We start from the raw sequence: 23,100 nt of genomic DNA on the forward strand, positions 1-23,100 counted from the left end.
AAAGATAAATAAATAAATACTTTGCCACTATCCCAAAGCAGATTCTCACATGAATTGTTCTGCATTTGTCTTAATATTGGGCGTTGTTAAACAAGTTATACCTGCTACTCCTCTTGGCTCGGGCTCTGGCATAAAAAGCTTCGTAAGATCTGGGTTTGAGTTCCAGAGCTTTGGTTGCAAAGTCCTCAGCAATCCCAAAATCCTGTGTTTCAAGTAAAAAAAGTACATAAAGTGAAGAGAAGTAATTATATTCCAACTGAATAATTATAACGGTGAACACTGACAAACCGCTTGTGGCTGTCGAGTAGCGATGGGATGTTTTGATTTACAAAAATTATTTGAAGGGATTCCAATAAAAACCAGTGTTTACTTGGAGCCTCGTTATATGGTTCTATCAATTGAAGCCTGTGTAATGAAAGAACTCAAACTGCAAATCATTTGTATTGACTAACGGCAGAAACAGGAGGAGAGAAACACAAACACAAAGCTGCTTTTTCTTAATATAAAACAGGATTTTGCTACTGCCATCGCTCTCAGTTGAAAATGAAATGACAACATGCTGATTCTGTCCTTGAGAGCGAGGTCAGAAAGGCAGCCTTGAATGTGAGTTTGTGAATGTTCCTGCTAAATGTTTAATGATGGTACAGTATCATGTAGTGTCCCTGCTGGCCCTTGCTGCTTTAGCTCTGCTATAATACGGCCGTTTAGCCGGCCCACTTGCACATCCACTGTAAATAACTCCATGAAGAGATGCAGAGAAAGTGTACTCTCGTCCACCAGACAGAGCGACCTTATCACATCACATTATCTGCTCCATTATTCATCGGCTGCAGCGACCCTAAAGATGGCATTTTTACACAGCCTGTTAGGACGCCTGTCATCACCAGGGTGGGCTCCAGACCTGGCTGCTGGCCAAGCACATCCATCTCCACACTAACAGCACACACTTATTCATGTCACTACCGGCTCCCAGGTCTTTCCTACACATTCTGTTTGCTTTAGCAGGGAAAAGTTAAATTAGATCCAAAAAGTCACAATGTGTTTACTGTCATCCGCAGCAGCGCTGACATGTTTTTACATTGAGAGATGGATTTAATATCTTAAGGAGGCATCTGCCTCACCTCGACAGCTCTCCCGCCACGCTTTTGGCATCTAATAATCCTGCTGCCAACATTAAGCAGTGTTTGAGCGGTTTGATACCCCTGTGGCTCTTACATTAGTTTTCCTACGACAACGGGAGAGGTTCAGATAGAGGGAGACTCGCAGGTCTTTGAGTCCTTTCAACTCCTCTGCTTGTCCCTCACGAGGAAGCTTTCTCAGAGCATATTGGTAGCGCTGGCCTGCCTCCTTCATGCGCCCCTTCTGAGAAACAAAGACATCCAGCTTAGTTTTGACCATTAATCGAAAGTTCCTCGCAATTTTGTGTCAATGAAATCCACTATACACGATACCTTGTAAAGAATGTTCCCTTCCTCCATCAGCTTCTGCAGCAGGATTAGGAGAATGTCTGGTTTGGAGGAAGCCATAGCCCACGTAGCATGACCTGATGGAGTGAACAGTCATCTTTATATTATCCGTCTTTGCCTTGTCGCTTTTACGTTGTATCTTACATAAATCATGTACCTGATCGATCGTGGGGAGCCGTTCTGTAGGCTTTTGGTTGATGAAGGAGAGCAACGGCGGATTGAAAAGGGAGAGGTGAGAATGAGTTAGAGGAGGTGATGTAACGCTGCAGGATAAAATGTAGCGATAAGATGTGCTGCAGTAAAAAAAATCTATAAATAAATGTAAAATATGTATTGATTAGGCTAAGCAAGATACAAATGTGAATACACTCAGAGTGGTGGGAGTTGATTCAAATTAATGCTCATTTTAAAGGCTGCGCTGCAGTTTGTTGAGCTGTTTTATCAGCATAATATTAAATAAGTCCAACTCCACCGACTGCAGCTCTGTCATGGCAGCGCGGGTGTTTATACCTGACTTGGATCCTTTTTTAAGCAGCGACGCCACCAGAGCCGGGTTCTGGCAGCCAGCTGCTCGATCTGAGCCTCTGGTACCGTTGTTGTCTCCTTTCTCCAGCACTGCTCCGTGCTCCACCAGGTTATGCACCTGAGAGCACATTTTGTTTCAATGCAAGATCTCAGCAAAGGCATACAGCCACATGAAAAGTGAAGTACATTTCTAAAGTTTTAAATATTCAAGTTATTACAGCTAAAGTTTTTTTCTACAAGCTACTGAAACATTCTTTCATGCACTCAGTTTCCCACACTCTTTCCACATTTTGCCTAAGTTTGTGTTAAATACATAATGACATTGCGTAATATATTCTGTTTTCTGTTCATCTGAGGCTTTTAGTAGCAGTTGATTTAAAAAGAAAATGGTCTTTTATGTAAACCTTGCCACAAGAGTACATTTCCACTTGACTTCATCTGTGGGATATCGCCGCCATCCTGCTGATAATGTGCAACATGCCCAGCTGCATTACCAGACATCACCAACGACATTGGCTGCAACTTAATTAAACCGACTTTGGAAATTTGTTGATTATCGGATCATTTTGATTACTTTCCTGCTGATCAACAGCAAATGAGACACTCGGATTGAAGCTTCCTGATTGTGCATGATGTGCACAATCAGGAAGCAAATTAGCAAATTATTTAATTATGATATCTTTCATTTGCCCAAAATAGTCTGAAATGACACATAAACAATAATTATATTTGTGACTGATTGTAAACAGACTCACTTTATTTTTCAACTGTATAAATATATATATATATATATATATATATATATATATATATATATATATATATATATATATATATATTAGGGCTGGGCGATATATCGAGATTTTAATATATATCGATATATTTTCAAACACGATATGGTACGAGACAATATCGTTTATATCGATTTTTTTTTACATTTTTTTTAAAATGATTTTGATATAGCTTATTTTGTGACAAATTGACTTGAATGTTTTATTTGTTATTTGCACAACTGTCAACCTCAGTGAAAAGTCTGCCTGTTACTGTCTACATTGTATTAATTGCACAGTGTATTTTAATTTAATTGTTATGCAGGAAAGGGATATTTGTTTTATTTTATTCAAGAAGCATTTTTATTCTATATATGCAGGCAGTTTATTTTTATTTCATTTGTTTTATACATTTTGATATTGTGCAGACCTCTGTTAATAAAGGAACCTGTGTGACATTTGGCATGAGGCTTTGTATTAAAACTGACTGTTTTTTTAAGGGTTTGCCTCAGAAAAAAATGAAGCTAACAGAGATGCTATGCTATAATGCTTTGGGGGAAACCCCAATTAAGGCACAGAAAAAATATCGAGATATATATCGAGTATCGCCATTTAGCTAGAAAATATCGAGATATGACTTTTGGTCCATATCGCCCAGCCCTAATATATATATATATATATATATATATATATATATATATATACATATACATTTTTTTCCCTAAGTGTTCCACATAAAAAGTGAAGTAACTTTTTTCTTCATCAGTATGACCTAACCTAAACACCAGCATGACACCCACCGTATCTGCATCTCCGTTTAGGGCAGCGAGGTCAAGTGGAGTCCGTCCCTGTCTGTCTGGTTGGTTCAGGTCGGCTCCTGCCTCCACCAGAAGCTGCACCGCACCTTTCTGGCCCTTCATACACGCCCAGCTAAGTGCAGTCAAGCCCTCCTGGTCAGCAGAGGACAGAGAGGCACCTGGGACCACAAACAATACAGATGTTGTTCTCCAGTTCTTGAAATGATTTGTAGTCATACTTTGATGTCATTGTGGACCGTGAGCACCCTCACCCTTTGACAGCATGAGCTCAATAGTGTTGCCGTGGCCCTCGGATGCAGCCAACATCAGTGCGCTGCGACCCAGTTTGTCATTGACGTTGATATCTGCACCTTGCTTCAGGAGACATTCTGCAACCTGAGAGATAAACGATTGATACATGAAAAACTGAAAAGCAAAGGACAAAACTGGTAAGGTGAAGACAGTCCTGTGCCAGTGACATGATCCCCCCCCACCTGTGCGTGTCCGTGCTTGGCGGCGCTGAGCAGTGGGACCATTCCTCTGCGGTTTGGTATCTCCAGCCCTGCCCCCCGCTCCAGGAGGAAAGCACACGTCTCTGTTCTGCCTCTCCCTGCTGCCGCTGTCAGCACTGACAGAAGGTCGGCACAGAGATGAGATGACGAGGCGGACAAGAGCATATAATTGACACATTTAGGAGAGACGTAGAAGCACGAATGAAAAGCAAAAAGATAAAGAGGCTTGTGTCTTATCTTTTCACGCTGTATCATTTCTTTTCTATTGTGCAAATGTAGAGATCTAAACAGTACTTAAGATAAAAATGATTTGAAGCTAATGGAACAAGTGGGGACTGATCTTTATAACCAGTGTAAATGTTCATATATTTCAGTGGACAAAAAAGTATCAGTGCCTTTGAAGAAGAGTTACTGTCAAATAATAGAAGAAACAATAACATTGATTTGTCTTTGTAATTAATTTGTGCAGCTAATTGCAGCCGCTGGGTTACTGAAGCTGCAGCTTTTACACAAGTGAGGATATTCTCATTAAAGAAAGTATTGAAATTATATGCATTAATGTCCATGGTAATGTTATTCAATGGGAATTTTAAATGCCGGATTCGGTAATGAGACTTTTAACATTTATTCTTGACTGGCCATTTTATCTGCGCTAATGGACTGTAATCCAATCAAGCTATTTCTTAACATAAATAATAATATAAACCCAGAGCAGTGCACATACAAAGGTGAATGTTTAAGAGGGGATTTTATGCTTCTTTCTTTTTTCTGAATCAGGACTGCAGGGGACGGTGTAATAGAATTACATGGTAATGGTGCTGTAGGCAGAGACACAGGCTTCATCCAACATGCTCTCAGGAAATGGACCTAACAGAATTGTGCAACCTGCACCAGCACATCTGTGATGGAGGTAAAAGTATTACAATTGAATAACAGCTGCTTTTTAGAAGCTACAAATGTAACCAGACAAGATATTCTGTGTGGTGAATGTGATGCTCCATTGCAGTCAAAAGAAGAAAAACAAACTGACATCATATAATGTCTTTGATATGATCCAGAGCATCTTAAAATCATAATATTAATGCTAGTTAATGGGGACGCATTGCACTGAGCTGAGCGTGTAAGCACTTACAGGTAGGTTTTACTATCTAATCATCACACACATACACAAGTAGACATGTGCCCTTGAAGCACGTTAGTGTGGCTCTAGAAGCACAATGATGGACAGAAAGAGGTAAGACAGATACATTTATATGATTGATAGGAGAAATGCACCCGTTTCTCCCCAGAGTGAGTCATGAGCATCCATCTGCACTGCCAGCTGTTCATCTTTCAAGTCCAGCAAGCTTTTCACCACCTGCAGGAAAACACAATTTTACAATCTTATATTGCTGGCTTGCTGTGCAGAAAACGGAACAAAGCACTCTCAGACCTTGACCACGGAAAATTACAAACAGCATCTAAGAAATCCCCTGTATCGGCCCAGGGCTGGCACTGAGCTCTACATGAAGATGAATTTCAGCAGAATATTAAAAGTGGGTTTGATGTGATACCTACCTGTGTGTGTCCCATGCTGGCTGCAGCGATGACTGCTTGCTGAAGGGCCTGGTCTTTCCCGCTCACACTTTCATTGCTGTGTTGCTGCTGTGGGTCGGTGGGAATTTCTGGTCCCCATTCCAGGCCAAGCAAGATGTTGATGATTTCTGCGTGACCCTTTAGCCCAGCATGGACCAGCGCACACTGGCCACTCTTATCAACATGCGCCACCTGGAAAAAGAGGAATACAGAAGGACTTGCAGCCCTGGTTATGCTCAGTTGCTGGTAATGTGCTGGCATAGATCAGCCCTTTTGATGTCATCTGTCCCCCAGAATAGATCCAGCAACTGTGGTGAATGTAAAACCACAGTGGTGCAGGATATCATTGGAGTAAAAGTACTTAAAGACAGTGTATTCTGTCACAGAAAAAAAAAATCTGATTCATCTGCGGTTATTATACAAATGCCCAGTTGTCGATCATGGTGTCTGCACAGAAATGGCACTGACCTTAGCTCCTTTCTTGCAGAGCAGGTTGACAAGTTCAGTGTGTCCTGCTGCAGCAGCCAGACAGAGGGGCGACATGCCGCTTCCAGTTGTCCCTTCTACTGGAGCCCCCATCTCAAGCAGCAGAGCTACCATCTCCACGTGCCCCAGATGGGCATGGACAGCCAGGATGGGAGCGTGTCCTATCACCTCGGTACACCAGGTCACACTCGCGCCACCCAGCATCAGCAAACGACTTACCTGCAAAATGCGGAAAGAAATAAACAAACATCTTTGCATAAAAGATGGTATATTTTAGTGTAAAGTTATTTTAATGAAGAGCCCTGCTATGGATCACCTTGATGTTTGGTGTATACAAGTTCCTCAGGGAGCCCAGTGCAGCGGATAGACTGTCTGTGCTGCAGTTTACCCACACGGCCTGAAGAACACTGGAGGATACACCAGTCTTCTTACTCAGACCCTGCAAGTGTGTCACAGGGAAAAAGTGAGACAAAGTCTGATCACATTTGGCCAAATCTGCAGTGTGTCCAAGCAGTTAAAGTAATATGCACAAAGTATGAGCCATAAATGCAGTCAGAACAATATTAGCTGCAGGTGTCTCAATAAAATTAACTAAATACAGCCTCAGACAACATATTATACAGCATGATGTTATTTATGTAACAAAGTACACCGTTTCTTCTTTTAAAGGAATAAAGAGGTGGTGCTGCTAATCAAATACTCTCGATCAATTGATCATCAGCAAGTGTGAGCACCTGTAAAAAAATGTAAGGTTTTGGTATCTTGCTCGTTTGAAGTACTCAGACCAGACAAACAGACCCCAACTCTGATTTTTGACAGAAAACATTTGCTGCTGCTGCCCATCAATTTGGGAAGAGTTATATAGACATTTCCAAACAGTTTAGAGCCCATCATTTTACTGTGAGAAAGATTATTAAAGAGAAAATGTTGAATGTAGTTGACAATCTATGTCCCAGGCTAAACTCAAGTTCAGACTGTGTATTGTAAGAAGAAAACTGCAATTACCATATACTGTAAAATATTTAGGTTCATGATAACTTGTTAGAATTGAACATTTTTTTTAAAAAAAGGCTGTGTTATGTAAACGCCACATTTGGTGAGAACCAAAAGGCAGCACGAATACTTAATGTTTACTGTCAAGTATGGTGGTAACGCTGATGGTGTGGACTTGTTTTGCAGCCAGAATAAACTTTGCTCTGCACGCAGTTGAATTAGTTTTTCACAATTTGATTCTGCATTTTAAATACCGTAAATAAAAAAATGACACAACATTATATATCATGCGTTTTTGGTCATTTGAGGTTGTATTTACATCTTACACCTTGCAGGGATCAGGTGATTCTTAGAAATGAAATAGGGTGTACTTTCTTTTTATGATATGTCTGTTTACACTCAATGTTTTTGTTACCTTAAATATGTGAGCCTTAAGGATGTGATGTCCAAGCTCCATGGTCTGCTGACGGTTCAACTTTCCCTCCTGTCTAGAGAACATGAAGGCCAAGAGAGCGTGGCCACTCCTGTACACACGGATACAGCACTCGTCCCTCACATGGCATTTAAGCAAACCTCTTTTTTTAAGACACAACTAGTTTTTTTAAATGTCCTAACTGAGTCATACTTCATGAACATTATTCTGGACAAATTTGACTTGTAGCCTCACCTTGGGTCACAGAGATAGTCGGTGCTCTCTCCATCGGCTCTCCAAACCAGCCACTCTCTGAAGGAAGGATGACACAGCATCCGTGTGCCATCCCTGCGTTTAACCTGCAAACATGACACGTGATAAACGCTGATAATTAGGAAAAGGAGTAGTCAAGGTAGATTTAACTAATATGTCCTTTAGCTAAAAAGTACCTCTCAATGTTTTGATATAAACCATTTGCTTCAGTGCATTTTGTACAAAATATTCCACTGAATAAAAGTCTGAATCACTATCGATCTTTCCATGAAGCTGCATCAGAAGTCTTACCATGAATCTAGCCAGACTGTCTAGTCTCTGCTGGAAGTCCTTCCACTCCAGCTCCCCCTTCACGCTGCCTGCATTCAGAGCCCTGAACATTTGTTCATCATTCAGTGGATGCAGAGACGCCAGTGCCACATTTAGCACCGGAAGTACCCGCTCAAAGACGTCTGTATCGGGAAAGCTGACGCGACACATCAGCAGATACACCTAACAGACAGTACAGGTCATGAAGGCTGTTAAAACATACAACATAAGAGACATTTTAGAATTAATCATTAAAATATAAAGTGGATTACTGAATTTAATAACTGCATTTGCAAAACAAAGTCAGTTGGTCAAACTTTAAAGTAACTAGCCAATAATGCTGTTTGATTTGAAAAGTCTGATAGTATGTCAGATGTTTGACTCATAAGTGCATGTTGTTCTAATTAGAACATCTGGAACAGAGAAATCATCCACTACAGAACATTTTCCCAGATGAAATGAAATGTCTCATGTATCACCTATCCTGATTACCCTGAAAGCTTAGGTACGAGATACTAATGATGAACACTAATCTAAAAACAAGGATCACATCAATAGAAACAACAGTAACAATAAGGATGAAGCTGAATTTGCAGCTGCCTCAAGTTCAAAATGACTCCTTTACATGTGCCAGATGTTTCCGTGACTCTTAATTCACTAAAGGGTTTTTTCTTGTACTTCTATGTGGTTTCATTCTGTCACTGTCCACTATGCAGACCCACATATCCTTAGCACGCGTCTAAGCTTGCTTTGCCACATTCATTATGCAATCATGACATTTCTAAGCCTTTCTGTGTAATTCTGGCAATATGTGTGGAGATTTTGATCCTCTCATCTTTATTTCTATTGATCTGAACAGAATCAGTCTGGATTTGTGAAAAAAAAAAAAAACAACCAAAAAACAATGCATAATTGAAAGCTTGTTTGTAGATCACTTGGACTCTGATTACTTCAGCTTCAGGCCATTTCATGACAGACAGATCACAGAGGTGACAGACAAGTGTTAGTTGTTAGACTGTAACCAGATGAGGAGGTAGAGGGTAGATCCCAAAATAAATATAAGGTAAAATAGGCCTTTTTAGTTGGAGGGGATTAAACAGTGGAGCTTATATAATGAATTAACTTAAAACTCAATGAACGACTCCACATCTGTGGTTCACATCCTTCACTGTCAGGAATAATCCAATATAAAAAAAATAATAAATGAATAATAATAATAATAATCAAATCCTAATTTCAAACTATTACTTACAAATACCCATTGGCACAATTATCTCAGGATCCAAGTATTAATGTCTGACCTCTGATAGCGCGACAGGGACGACTAGGTAATTCCCTCCTTTCAGAGTCAGGTGACCCTTGTGGAAAAGATCCAGAGTCAGCTGAAGGTAGAGGATGGAGCCGTGGCTCCGTGTCGACAGGTGGCTGCTGAACTTGCTCAGAAGGAGAAGATCTGGAGCGGAGCCTGTTGGTGTGGTGACATTTGCAGCAATTTGGCTGCTGCTGCTGACCCGATGATGGATGTAATCACTCAGGTCAGCTCCCAGGTCACTGCTGTCTGGCAGGATGTCCAGAGAAATGCCAGAGAAGGGAAGAAGAGTGGTGATTTCCTGCAGCGGAGGAAGACAAGTCAGGCACAAATATTTTAGTGTTTGAAGAATTGCAGGTTGCAAATCTTTGGTGCTGTCAGCTAAGAGTAAATTTAAAGCATCATAATCGGGACCCATTCCTCAAATGCTATTGCCTCTGACTCATGCAGAGCCATTGGATACAGTACAGTAAATGGTGTGACAATGACTCAAGCACCAACATTGCTCACAGGCATCTCTCATTTTCACATTTTAGCTTCTTGCCTCTGACATCTCTAAACTGTTTAACACAGCTATGATTTAAAAAAGAAAAAAAAAAGTCTCAGACCATGTAAGCTCATTCCTTTGTTACAGCGGCTGACATTTTAGTTCAGCAATAGACAATTGGCTTGTGGTCACTGATAGCACACCACTTAACCTTTTTGATACACTTAACTATGAAATATCTAGCTTAGTAGGAGACAGCAAGACCTTAGAAAGGAAACATCAAGAAGATGATGAGCGAATCAGGAAGCAGGGATACTGCCACGGCGGTATGATACAGAAGATATAAAAAGTCTCGATAGCCTTAAAAAAGTGGAGTTTTTTTAACTGTAAAAACACAAAAAACAACAAAGAAATTGCAAGACTTGGGATATCTTTAATTAAATATTCCACCAAACAGAAATTTAGAGAAAAACAAAATAATTAATTTGTGAGAATATTTCTAATAATAATAATAATAATAATAATAATAATAATAATAATAATAATATCAAAAAGCAGTATTTCACAGTACATTCTGCACCTTTTATACCATTTTAAACATCTCTCCCAGTTGGTACTTTTCATCAATTATGTCAGGGTTTCTTTGACTTCTTTGGCCCATGGCTCTCAGTCGCATGCAACCCCGAACATTCAAGCAAATGCTACAGCAACAGTTAATTTTTATCTGGTTTTACTCTGAATGACCTTAATTGATAATAGGTGTATGCTTTTTACCTTCAGGCTTAATTTTACTGGTTATTTCTGAGGAAAGTTAAAGCCATCTTTATGAAAGGGTGCTGTAAGATCACATTAGAGATGTAGCAGGTCAAACATTTATGTTGTTGTCATTTCTATCTTGAGAGTTTTCAAAACTTGAAATTTCATAAGTTTCATAAATTTCATAATTCTAGACTTTTTGTATCCACTTCAGTTGTACTTTTCTCCCTCATAATTTTAATGTTTTATTCTTACTGGCTTTTGATGCATCCTGAGGAAAATGACCTGAAATGTGTGTGGGTTTTTTTTTCTTTTTTTTTTGTATGCTCCCAAACACTAATCCATTTATATAACCAGCTGGCGGGTTGTCAAGCTCCAAACTCCCAGCAGACTCTGGGTAGCTTTATCAACCATTCAGGGCGTAATCCACGCAGCATTTGGGGGCTTGGCATTGGCTTCGGACAGATGTGTTTGCTGTTTGGTTGGATTACCAACTGGATTGAGAAAACACATCAAACTAGAGTGGACAACGCCGCCAAATGCCACACTGCCTATACCATGGCAGCAAAAGCACAACAGCAGACCATGTAGACTCAGAGTTAACACAAAAAGAGCATCGCTTCAGTAAAACCTTATGACTTTGTTTATGTGTTGGTTCACCAATTTCAGGCAGCCTTATTTTTTCACACCTCACTTGCATGCAATAATCACACTTTTAGATAAATTCTAGTGACTAATTAAAACAGGCAGAGCTCATTCAGCTCGGCAACATATGGTGAATCAAGTACGGTATTTAATTAGAATATTTTTTTCATTAACAAGTTATTTGATATTCTACCATTAAATTTGTGAATTATGCAGACTTAAGCAAACATCCATCTATATTATCTCTGATTGGTTATTATTTGCATGTTTGCAGGACACTAATTAACCTTTCTCAGATACTGAGAGGTCAATTATTTGCCATTTTTATATATTAAGTATAGACCATTTTATGAGGGTAATGAACTAAAGTGCAGAAACATATGCACTGCAAGGTTTATTAGGTTTGTCTGCATTACTATTGTATAATGTGGATACTTGCAGCCACAGAATATATCTGCTTAAACAAAAAGAGAAAATGTAGATGTAATAAAACAATATAGGCATTAAACTTCAGCTTTAGGCCACCCTGCTCTTTAAATAAAATCTATTGGCCCGTAACAAGCCCATTACAGTTAACCTGTATTCCCAGCACAACTATAACCGTGGTTTACTCGACATCTTATTACCCCCCGCCCTAAAAAAGAAGCAATTTCTACGTGCTTGACTTTATCCCAATTACCAAGTAGGAGTGGGAGGAACCAGGGAGGGAAACACAGATGTGTGGAAGCAGAGTAGGAGGTAGAAAAAAGAAAATCTTTTCAAGCTTATGTACTTAGTGAGCAAAATTAACTCAAGGGAGCAGGTGCCCCCCTCGGAGGCCACTATTAGGGTTTCATAAAACAACTCAGAGTACATCCTGTACTATTCTACAGTCTATGACCAGGCTTAAGAAATGGTAAAAAAAAAAAGCCACATTGACACACGGTCTCAAACAGAAACACTTTTAGTGATGTCAGTTAACATTAGCTGTTTTTTGGATTGAGGGATGAAACTTAAGCATCCAGAGGAAAAAATAATTACATGAATAAATTACACATGCAATTGTGGGAAGGACTATATACGACTGATTTGTTCATTAGGAACAACTGTGTAGTACTTTTGTGTGTAGTGTATAAATAGTAGGACTTACCACCAAGCCTGTCCTGACAGTGACAACCAACTTCAGCCACTGTGGAAATTTGGTGATTACTTTGGTGATGAATGTGGCAATTGTGTCCCCATAGTCTGGTTTATGAAACTCTGCTTCGTTAAGACTGTCCACCAAGATGATGTAGTCTTCTTCAGGGAGCCTCCGCTCTGAATACACAAAGCAGAACAAAGATAACAAATAAAGCATGAAGCAAAGTAAGCTTGTATGGATGTTGTTGCTAAAAATATATATTAAGGAATTAGAGAGTGGGTGAAAGCATGTGGAAAAAACAAAAAACAAAACAAAAAAAACCTGGTGTATCTTTGCTTTTAAAGAACCTTGAGAAAAACACCAACTGCTGTTATTGATTATATTCAGCAGAAAGAGGCCTAAGGCACCATGTTTCACATTATTTTAAGTATTCATGTCAGAGACAAATTACACTCTAAGGTTTTACATATCAGAACATAACAATAAATAATCAAAATCCTACCAAGATTTAGAATTAAAGTAAACAAACTGTGTGAGAAGCTACATACAACCCAGGTTGTAAATTCACCTTTAGCAGGAATGATTTGAAGCAACTTTTTACTGTATGACATTATCAGTCACGATGTTATGGAGGAATTTGCAGCAGAGATCTAGACTATTAAGGGGCCACTGCAACATCTTGCTCCTTTTCTTTTTCAACCACTATGCTGGAAATTTAAATGTGCATGTCCCAGTTTTAGCAAATCTCCATCTGTCGGACAGATGGCCTCAAACCTGAGTCTGGAATAGCTTCATATACAGGGCATGGGTGATACCTACACCACAGGTCCTGCAGCTGTAAAATGGGACCAAACTCTTCTTCCTCTGCCACCATGCTTGACAGCACATATGACGCTCCTCAGCAGATATGCTGTGTTTTCATTAAACATAGCACTATTGTGACTTAATGTATTCGCTTTTGTTTTGTCCATCAGAAAAATGTTCTCCATTTAGACGCAAGATTGCAAAGAAATGCCGTACTTTCGTGCTCTTTTACTGTAATCAGGAGAAGACTTTCCTCTGACTCTCCTGCAACACCTCTAAACAAGCCATTCTCATGCAGTTTTAGATCTAGTTATCTTTTTTCCTTTTGCAATTTTTCTGATCATTGCACTGTCTGCCCTTGGGGTGAACTTGCCAGGACGTCGGCACCTGAGGCAATTGCCAGCAAATGTTTCCTACTTGTAAATAATCTTTATCACCACAGAATGAGTGACTCCAAATAGTTTGGAAATGGCCCCATAGTCCTTTCCAGATTGAAGGGGAAACATTTGATTAAAAACACAAGTTAAATATTGATGTTTTTTTCCTTGGCATTGTGTTAACACACATCTAAATGCTCCAGACCTGGAAAAATTTGAAAACTTTTGCTTTTATAGAGCTGCTCAGAGTTGACGTTAATTTATTAAGTGCATTTGATTAATATCATCCTGTTTAATAAGTAACGTCCCAATGACATATATCACAGGTTGTACATAGATCATATTAACTTAATAATAAGACTTGATAAGAAAAACAAATTATGTTTTTTATAATGCATAATGTTATGAGAGTATCTTTTCTCTTTCATATGATTTGTAAGCTGTCACACCATACAGTATCTACAAGCTTGTGAGGACTCGACAACTCACACTCATTAACAAAAGAGCTTCTCAGTTTTTTCTAACCTCTTCAATAAAGACTGAGTCGACAAAACACTATTCTGGTCAGACTGTGCAAGGCCTGGTCACAATAGCACATCCATTTAGCTGACTAACTGTATCACGAGAATCTGAGCTGGTTAATACGCCCATAGCATTCAAAGCCTCTCCTGAGAATTTTGTGGCCTTTAAATCTTTGGGGATGCTGAATCAACAAGCAAATGTAACATTCATAGTTTCCCTATGCAAATGACCAAACATCTGTTTCACACTGAAGGGTTTAAATCATTGACCTTCACTCTAGAAAATAATCTATGAGCCTATCATAGAGTCATTACTGTGATGTTTCAGAGAAGAGATAGAAGTAGGCTCATTATTTCCAGCATGAGCGAAGCAGACTTAAAAATTGCACCATTTTAAACCTAAATGTTAAAATTTTTAGATTGCATTTGTCTGAGCATGTACATGTGTGCGTGGATTTCATTACCCTTCCGCAAGCTGGTAATGGGCTCTAGGATGCCCTTTCTGAAGGCAGCGAGGGGATCTTGAACGCAGGAACGCAAGCTGAGCGTGTTTTGCAGGTGAGGCTCCTGTGCCAGCAGCTCCCGGTACGGGGTGAGCTGTGGCGCTCTCGCCAGCAGGGCGGAGACACTGTGGACAAACTCTGGTACCAGGCAGGTGTAGGTGTTGTCAGCCTGGCAGAAATGATAGGCTACCACCTGATAGGAGAAAAACAAAACTTATATCTGTATTTGTTTCTTTGACAAAAACAAAACAAAACATCAACATTTGATCCTTATCCAAACCTCTGTGATAATTTATGCAGTTTGGAATATTAAGGTAAAAAAAATGGAAAAGAAAGTCTTAACTGTTGAAAAAGATTAGTTTTATATTTTTCATTTTGAAAAATATATATCAAATGCTCTTTAAGACTCTAAGTCAACTGTGAAATCCCTGTCTAAATGAATAACGTGGAGCAGAAGGGTTATGTTTGGGAGACTGTGATTTGGCAGCTTTTAGGCATGGGGAAAGAAAACAATGTAACACACAAGTGTTGCTACATTTTCTTTTCATACCTTTTTTAAAAAAAAGCCAGGAAAGATGAGACATAATGTAAAATGTAAAGATATTAACCTAAGAAAATATGTGCACAAAACATTAAGCTAGATGAGTAATAATCTTGTTTTCTTCCTTCAACAACACAATGACAGCCTCATTCTGCAGATTATTGTGGGTCATCAACTACATAAACCACAAGCTGGTTAATTCAGGCAGCAGGCGGAAAAGAAAAACATTCTGAAAAATGAAAGCACGACAATGCACCGTTGATGAGGGTGAAGGAACATACTGTATGTTCAGGAAGATGAATAACATTTATCTGTTGAGTGTATTTTTCTTTAGTAAAATACACATCTTGGATAATATTCACTCGTGTCATTATAAACCTTACAAAGATGAGTAGTCTGCATATAACATCATCAATGATTTTGAGCAAACATCCTCACCATCACAAGCAGTCTGACTAGTTCCCATGGAAACTCTTATTGAGGCCAAGTTAGTAAATTTAGAAGCTTCCATGTCATCCATGTGATGCACTCAGCATCATGTCCTGCAAGTGCTCACAAACAGAAGAAGGCTCTTATGTCAGAAATGTGTGGCCTCAAGAAACAAGAAGACCCCCTAGTGTTTGTCTCTCTTAACTGCTCCCTTGTCAGTCTTCTGTAAAATGCTTTGTAAAAGTCACAAGTACTGTCTAGTTTGTCATCCAGTTTACATATTTGGTGAGCGAAGTTTGTCAAAACATCTGGCGTGTCAAACAAACAAAAAAACAACAATAACTCTAAGGGCATTCCTATGGGGAAAAATGTGATTTTTTTCCCCCTCCTTTTTTGTCTGTTGTAACTGCAGGTGAGTCAGCAGTCTGCTCAGCAACAGCATGAATAATGGCACAGACGGGATGTGTGGTTATGTGTAATCCCCACATGTGCTGTGTGTGTGAGGGAACTTTTTTCTTCTAGATCGGGGGTCGGGCTCTAGAGCCGCATGCGGCTCTTTAGCGCCGCCCTGGTGGCTCCCTGGAGCTTTTTCCAAAATGTTTGAAAATGGAGATAGATGGGAGAGGGGAATATATTTTTTGTGTTAATATGGTTTCTGTAGGTGGACAAACATGACACAAACATTCTGAACGTTTTCCAATGCTGTTAAAATGTGTAGAATAAATATTACATTTCAACATTTCTGTTAACTAAGATTTGTACGGAAGAGTATCAGGGCCATGCAGGAGATAAAATATTTGAGAGATTTTTTTTTCATTGTGCACTTGAAAAAAGTCAAAATGTCGAGATTAATGTTGAAATACAATTTCAAGAATAAAGTCGAAACCTTTTTCTCGACATTTTAACTTTTTTCTCGACATTTTCGACTTTTTTTTTCGACATTTTGACTTTTTTCTTGACATTTCGACTTTTTTCTCGACATTTCGACTTTTTTCTCGACATTTCGATTTCTTTCTCTAAGTGCTTAATGAAAAAAAAATATTCCTCCTCTAAAATATTATTTTTATTTTTCTCCTGCCTGGCCCTAATACTCTTCCATAGATTCGCATAACAAAAAGAGTTGTGTGGAAAGACATTAGCATGCTACATTTGCAGCCGAGGACCCAGTTATAACTAATATAGATACATGCAGCATGTGTTGCCTTCATTCTAAGGCTTATACAAAACTTTTCATTTTTTGCGGCTCCCGACATATTTGTTTTTTGTGTTTTTGGTCCAATACGGCTCTTTCAACATTTTGGGTTGCCGACCCCTGTTCTAGATTAACCTCTGAGAGTGAAAGATTCTCAGATGCGGGGTCGTTGTGGTCAGTAAGATTAGGTTTCGGGTACAACAATAAAAGTATGTTCAAGTAGGTGTCAATAAGGATGAAAAAATAGCATATATTTGCATTTTTCCCAAGCATTAAGGCGCTCAGTAGAAGTCTCATGTCTGTTCATTAACTTTATGGCTACATAACATAGCTTAGCTCACCATATCGCAGGTTAACAGTTACCCCTGATCTATTGAAGGTAACAAAATCTAAAACCATGGCAAACCTGTGTGGGACAAAGATGCTCCCCCCTCACACTGCTCCAGTCTCAATTGTATGTACACATCACTCCATTATATTAATTGCTATTTTGTTTAGTAGAATAATGCGTGTTTTCTCACAGGTAACATAATAGCAGCACGACTGACTTTGAGAGTTATTCAGATTATTTAGTTTTTTTCCTGGTTTGATGCAGCCCTCTGTATCTCTTCCAGCCATCCCAGAGATCAGGATCATGTTTGAGCATGGAGTGGATTGCCTTGTGTGAGTGCTCCCTTAAGCTTCCCAACACAGTTAATCTCATTTGCTTGTTGGGTGACTGTGGTGAAGTTACTGCCTCTGTCAGCTGTAACTTCCTTAACTTCCTGGCAATTGCTTAGAGCCAAGAAATTACCCAGCAATTAACCCCTATAAAATAATGAGCTGTTGTTTTAACACTTGTATACCGTCAAAGAAACAAGATTAACAACTAATTAAAGCGTTAAGGGTGCTGGCAGAGTCAGGCAAGGTGTTCCCTGTGTTTTCAATCTCAGATAATCTTTGTCTCCTTGCTTCATCATAATATTAAACCAAACCCTAAATGTTTTTGCCAAAAAGCAAACAAATGCATTTCTAATAACATTGAGATATTGCTTTGAAGACAGAGTGAGGGGCCTCAAATAGATATATGTAATTCATTAAATGCAAAGCAATGTAATGTGAGCGCCAATGTGTGCTCTTACAATTACCTTTGCAGCGAGGCATCTGATGGCCTCCTTCCTCTGTGCTGGAGTGTCGCTTGTTCCTGCAGCAGAGTTCTGGCTGGGCTGTGCATCCGCTGGCTGTTTGGAGGCGGCTTTTCCCTGCCTGTCTCCACCTGAACAGAGAACAAAGCAACATCAATAAATACGAAAGTGTCATAACATCTCTTGTTTAAGCATGGTAGGTGAAGAAGCAAAGTTGAAAAGAAACATGATTAAACTAATTACTGACAGCGAAAGCACAACAGGAAGCAATTACGTTTAGAAAAACCACAGCAGTGCATGTTTTAAAGACTAGAAAGACCTGCTGCAGACTGGACTCCTCACATTGCATGCAATGCACTGAAAATTAAATTAGAATGGGAACATACAGTAGAGATATCAGTAAATAATGCAATGGTGCTGAAAAATTAATATAAGTCTGCTGTTTTTGTTCTACGTCTCTCATGCTTTGATCTGAACATTACTTGTCCTTGTACTACAGGTTCAGGCTGAAAGCTTGTTATACTAACCCATTGAGACCTGAGACACACTCGAGGTATAGGAACTACATCCTCCATATGTAAAATCAATTCTTAATGAATTAAGAAATAAATAAAAATGTATGTCTATTTTAGTTTTTATAACACCAGATTTGTCAAACTGTGTATGTATGAACTCACAAGCACATCACAACATGCACCAGTGCACTTGTGTGCACAATTAATTTGCATGAGAGGTTTGTCTTCTTTTTTCAAGACAAACGTGCCACTCATGAGTAGAAAAATAAATAACTAAATCTAAGTCCCACTACAAAACTGCAATCACTAGAGAAACCTCAGGAGAGAACTTGTCCCAGTTGCTAACGCCTTGTCAAATAGTTGTTGTTTTTTTCATTTTCTTTCAAGAATCTGACTATACTATAGCATAATTTATGAATTGGATTTGTACTGCAGTCCTTATGCGAATGCTTGTGATTAGAGACAGTAGTCTTACATTTAGGGGAGGAGCTGGGACTGTGAGGGATGCTGGGACCTCCCTGTGCCGTACGTGCGCCATGGCAGCTGAGCGTCACCAGCCGCCAGATGATTGCAGTCTTGCCGGATCCTGCGTTACCCACAATGACAGCCCCGCGGCCCTCACAACTGCTCGTCTTTCTCAGGACCTCCTCCAGACGTGTGAAGAGCCAATCCCGGCCGACAAAAGGTGTTTCTGCTGTGACACCAGGGACTTCAAACAGGAGGGGTTTGAGCATGATGTCTGCTTGTTTGAATGGCACCAATCTCCCTGGACACAGTGGGAGGAGAGAGTTTGAACTATCTGGAGCTGGATGGTTTTTAAGTATCTTTAAGCAATGAAGGTATGTGTTCCACTCATGTCTCCAGATGTGTCTGCAACCAGGTTTATTTAAAATTACATGTTTTACCCTGCGGTAAACCCATGAAATACCTTTAGGGTCATCACTTGCGCGGACAGCTGTGTTGTGTTTGCGGACAGATCCCCTGTGACCAGCAGACCTTTGGTTGTCCAGATAATTTAAATCCTCCAGTCGAGTGGAACTCGTTGCTGTACAGGGAGAATGGGTGGGGATTGAATTCAGTGTCTGAGGGAGATGCAGGAAATGTTCAAAAGATGCACAAGCATACTGCAGATACTCCAGTCAATTATTGTATCCATGGAGACAAGAGACATAAACAGTATTTGCTCTTTCTTTCAGATACATGCTCAGTGACCTTGAGGAGACAAGAGGAGGGAAAATGAAAAGAATTCATCTCATATTCTGCAATCTAAAGCTGACATTAGTCTAAATGACCAAATGTTTCATGCTGTCTCCAGACGACAAATTTGTGATAATCAGTGGAAACACATTGCCAGCTGTAATGCAAAAATACAGCATTACACACATTCTTTTGATGCTTTGATAAGCAACAGAAAAACCAGGTTGAGAAATAAAAAAAAGAGCATGTACTGAAGAGCATGAAAAAAAAAGGTTTTTCTACTCCCACAATCACCTATCTATCCACCCACACGTCCTACAGAGAGTAAAGGTCAGCCAGGCTTACATTCTGCAGTTTTCTGGACTTTTAACTAAGTCTTTAGCCCAAGTTACTGTGAAAGATGAGAACCATACGCTTTATGCACTGCGTTGCTTCCAAAAACTGATCTTCTGCAAAGATCTTTTGCAGTAAAAACAGAGAAAAAAAAGAAAAGAAAGTCCCAAAATACTGTAGAGTAAATTAACACTCTTGGGGCACACACACACACACACACACACACACACACACACACACACACACACACACACACACACACACACACACACATATATACATGTTTTATTCCTCTTTCCATTTCCAATAATTTCACGAAACAAGGAAAAAAAATGTTTTATTACAACTTTAAAGGCAAGAGTATACATATGTATGTCATAGTACTGTCTCAGGTGAACCAGAATAACACGTCTTTTTTTGGGGGCTTTTTGTCTAAAGAACATAGTAGTCAGTAGAGGAAGAAGGATTTCCACGTGTGCCCTAACATGCGCAGTGACAGCTGCTGTGAAACATAAACAACAAACACGGGGAAGGAGAAGGACTCCTCTCTCTGGTGAGACCGTCATTACGCAGTGATCCCTTCACATCACAAACTGACGTTGCCATATGTATTCAAATAAATATACTCTACGGATGAATATGCAGACCGGAGATTTAAACATTTCTGTTATTCAGGATTTTTATCAACTTGAAAACATCCTCAAATTTAAAGATCTGGTAATTTTATAGTTATTTGACAGTCTTTAGGGCAGCCGATTTAAAAGGAAAAACAAATTAAGAAACTGTTCTGGTTTAATCTGTTTATAGCTCTCTTATTCTCTCAGTTTAACATAAGCGGTTTATGAACCTCACCATGGCAGGGAACCAGCTTACAAGACTGCAGCTAGAACTAGCCACGCTTATTGTAACCTCTTAGTCTGGGATGTCACCAGATTTCTGAGTATTTACTTTTGCTCATACTTAATTTAGAACGACACACCTACGTCTGATGTGATGGTAAAAGGAATTAGCACTTTAAAAAAAAGTACACAATATTGTTAGCAAATAAGATTAAAGGTTCATACTAAAAAATAATCTTATATATATTTTAAGACTCTTTTAAATAAAACAAGTCTATGTCATTCATACACTGGTTATGGTCTTCATCAATGGTTTAATACATTCATAAAAAACCTCTTTGAAATCTGGCATCTGGCTCTAATCTCTTCAGAGTGAGATGAAAAGAGGACCAGAGTCAAGTTGCATGACAAAGTCCTGTAGAGAGACCGGTCAAACAGGCAGTGGACATGTACGGGACATCCCATCATTACAATAACTTACTACAGTGTTTTTCTGTTTGTGACTCAAAGTATCTGAGAGAGCTTCATATATCTGAGGTGTTAAGGACTTAAAGCTTGAAAACAGTCATCATATTCATATCTTGAGGACAGTGAGCAGCAACATCCTTCGTCATGACAACCAATACATAAGACATGAGAACTACAACACAAGATGTGTTTGTGCGTCCTTAATGTCTCAGATACCAGCATTGTGTTGTGGTTGACCTTCAGCTCCTCTCTTTTTAATTGAATCTGGGAGTGAAAACATACAAAAATTGCTTTGGCAGTATTGTTTTGATGTGTTACCTTATAAACACATTGAATGATGATCTCCCCAAGGTAATACAAACACTTGTAGGAGAAACAAAAAAAAACTATAATTAATGCAACTACACTAGACTGGCGAACCATCTGGAGTGTATCCCTGCCTTTCAGCCCAAAACAGCTGGGATAGGCTCCATCAGACCTTTGTGACCTTAAAGGAGCATGATGCTCCTTTTAAGAAATGAGACTCATTAGCGCCACCCTTCACCACGACGGCCGTTGGGGGTACTGCAGCCAACAGCGAAGCCGGCACGGGAGAACGGGGAGAACGCACATGCAGCGTCATGTGACGTCACATCCACAGGACAGCGCGGGAAATTCTGCCCCACAATTGCAGCACATTTTGCAGCACACAGCCTGTTCAAGGCAACGGAGAAATACGCTAGAGGGCTCATTCTTTTGGGTTTGGAACGCTTCATCTGACATTATTACTAGAAAACTTAAAATGTATATGGATTTTTTTCATAAATCCTGCCTCAAGCTCCTTTAAATATGAATAAGCAGGTATAGATGATGGATGAAAAACATGGTGGAACAGCAAAAGCATGAAATCCCTTATAACAGGTGGAAGAAAGTTTCTAAGACAAGAAACACACGTAAAAATGCAAACAAGATTGAGAACTGCGGCCTGAAATGACTGTGAGAAGATAGAGCACAGCCTGCAGCAAAACTGTGTGAAGGTGGTGTGGAGTGGGATGAGAGAGATTGCTGGCTAAAGACAAGTAGGCCAAATGACGGAGTGAACCAATGAAACAGGGAATTAATAAAAACATGTTTTCAGCCAGTTTGACACAGGGACACCCAGACAGCTCACCCTTCCACCCATTTACACTAAGATCTATCCAACATTCACTGCCCACCTTTATGCTCCCTGCTGATGACTGTGTAGCTGATTGCCCTTCAGCCCCTGTTGATCCTTCATCACTTTAAAGGTCAACTGTGCAGCCACCAGCATCCCCGAGAGGCCCAGCCTCATTTAAAGACTTCTGTCACCGACACATATTTGAGCATCCACTCAAATAAACTCTAACGACTTTAGATACACAGTTGTACATTCTTGGGGTTTTTTGGTGATGAACTAGAGTTGATGATAAATGCTACTCTTATATCTTTGCAAAAACATAACGCAACAAAACTTACATGGCTGAAAGCTAGACTTAACACAAATCAGATTAATCATAGCTTGCCTTCTTTCACAACAGTCTGTAGTGGGGTGCAAGGGTCTCACTGCTTCAAGTAAGAAAAATACAACTAGCGTTCAAGAAGTGAGTCAATGTCTGTATGCGACTTAGCCGGACCCGGACCCTGTTAGATCAGCACAAAGAATTGAATCAGGCAAAAGCTGACAAAATATCTGGTTGTGTGCAAATATGTTACATCTAATTTCTGTACAGCAAAGAAGTCTTAAAAAAAATTGTCATTTCACAGTTGGTACCACCCCAGTGAGGACTCTGAGGAGATGAGACAGATAATAAGGACTCAAAAC

General features: G+C 39.6%; 1 protein-coding gene across 3 annotated transcripts in view; it reads right to left on the reverse strand.

Annotated features, from left to right (window-relative positions):
* Positions 1 to 23,100, reverse strand: part of LOC133460533 (protein TANC1-like) — a 39,166-nt gene that overhangs the window by 2,220 nt on the left and 13,846 nt on the right. For all 3 annotated transcript variants that reach the window (XM_061741159.1, XM_061741151.1, XM_061741168.1), the window contains 21 exons: positions 19,370 to 19,486; positions 18,917 to 19,207; positions 17,930 to 18,057; positions 14,602 to 14,833; positions 12,445 to 12,611; positions 9,420 to 9,728; positions 8,101 to 8,301; positions 7,792 to 7,895; positions 7,540 to 7,648; positions 6,448 to 6,570; positions 6,114 to 6,350; positions 5,628 to 5,837; positions 5,346 to 5,427; positions 4,053 to 4,186; positions 3,831 to 3,954; positions 3,562 to 3,737; positions 1,977 to 2,109; positions 1,624 to 1,653; positions 1,452 to 1,543; positions 1,216 to 1,362; positions 102 to 202 (listed from right to left, as the gene is read on the reverse strand). In XM_061741159.1, the coding sequence (XP_061597143.1) occupies positions 102 to 202; positions 1,216 to 1,362; positions 1,452 to 1,543; positions 1,624 to 1,653; positions 1,977 to 2,109; positions 3,562 to 3,737; positions 3,831 to 3,954; positions 4,053 to 4,186; positions 5,346 to 5,427; positions 5,628 to 5,837; positions 6,114 to 6,350; positions 6,448 to 6,570; positions 7,540 to 7,648; positions 7,792 to 7,895; positions 8,101 to 8,301; positions 9,420 to 9,728; positions 12,445 to 12,611; positions 14,602 to 14,833; positions 17,930 to 18,057; positions 18,917 to 19,207; positions 19,370 to 19,486 (3,247 nt within the window). The remainder of the gene's footprint in view (positions 1 to 101; positions 203 to 1,215; positions 1,363 to 1,451; positions 1,544 to 1,623; positions 1,654 to 1,976; positions 2,110 to 3,561; positions 3,738 to 3,830; positions 3,955 to 4,052; positions 4,187 to 5,345; positions 5,428 to 5,627; positions 5,838 to 6,113; positions 6,351 to 6,447; positions 6,571 to 7,539; positions 7,649 to 7,791; positions 7,896 to 8,100; positions 8,302 to 9,419; positions 9,729 to 12,444; positions 12,612 to 14,601; positions 14,834 to 17,929; positions 18,058 to 18,916; positions 19,208 to 19,369; positions 19,487 to 23,100) is intronic.

This window comes from Cololabis saira, chromosome 2, assembly GCF_033807715.1.
Source record: "Cololabis saira isolate AMF1-May2022 chromosome 2, fColSai1.1, whole genome shotgun sequence".
NCBI classification, from domain to species: Eukaryota; Metazoa; Chordata; class Actinopteri; order Beloniformes; family Belonidae; genus Cololabis; species Cololabis saira.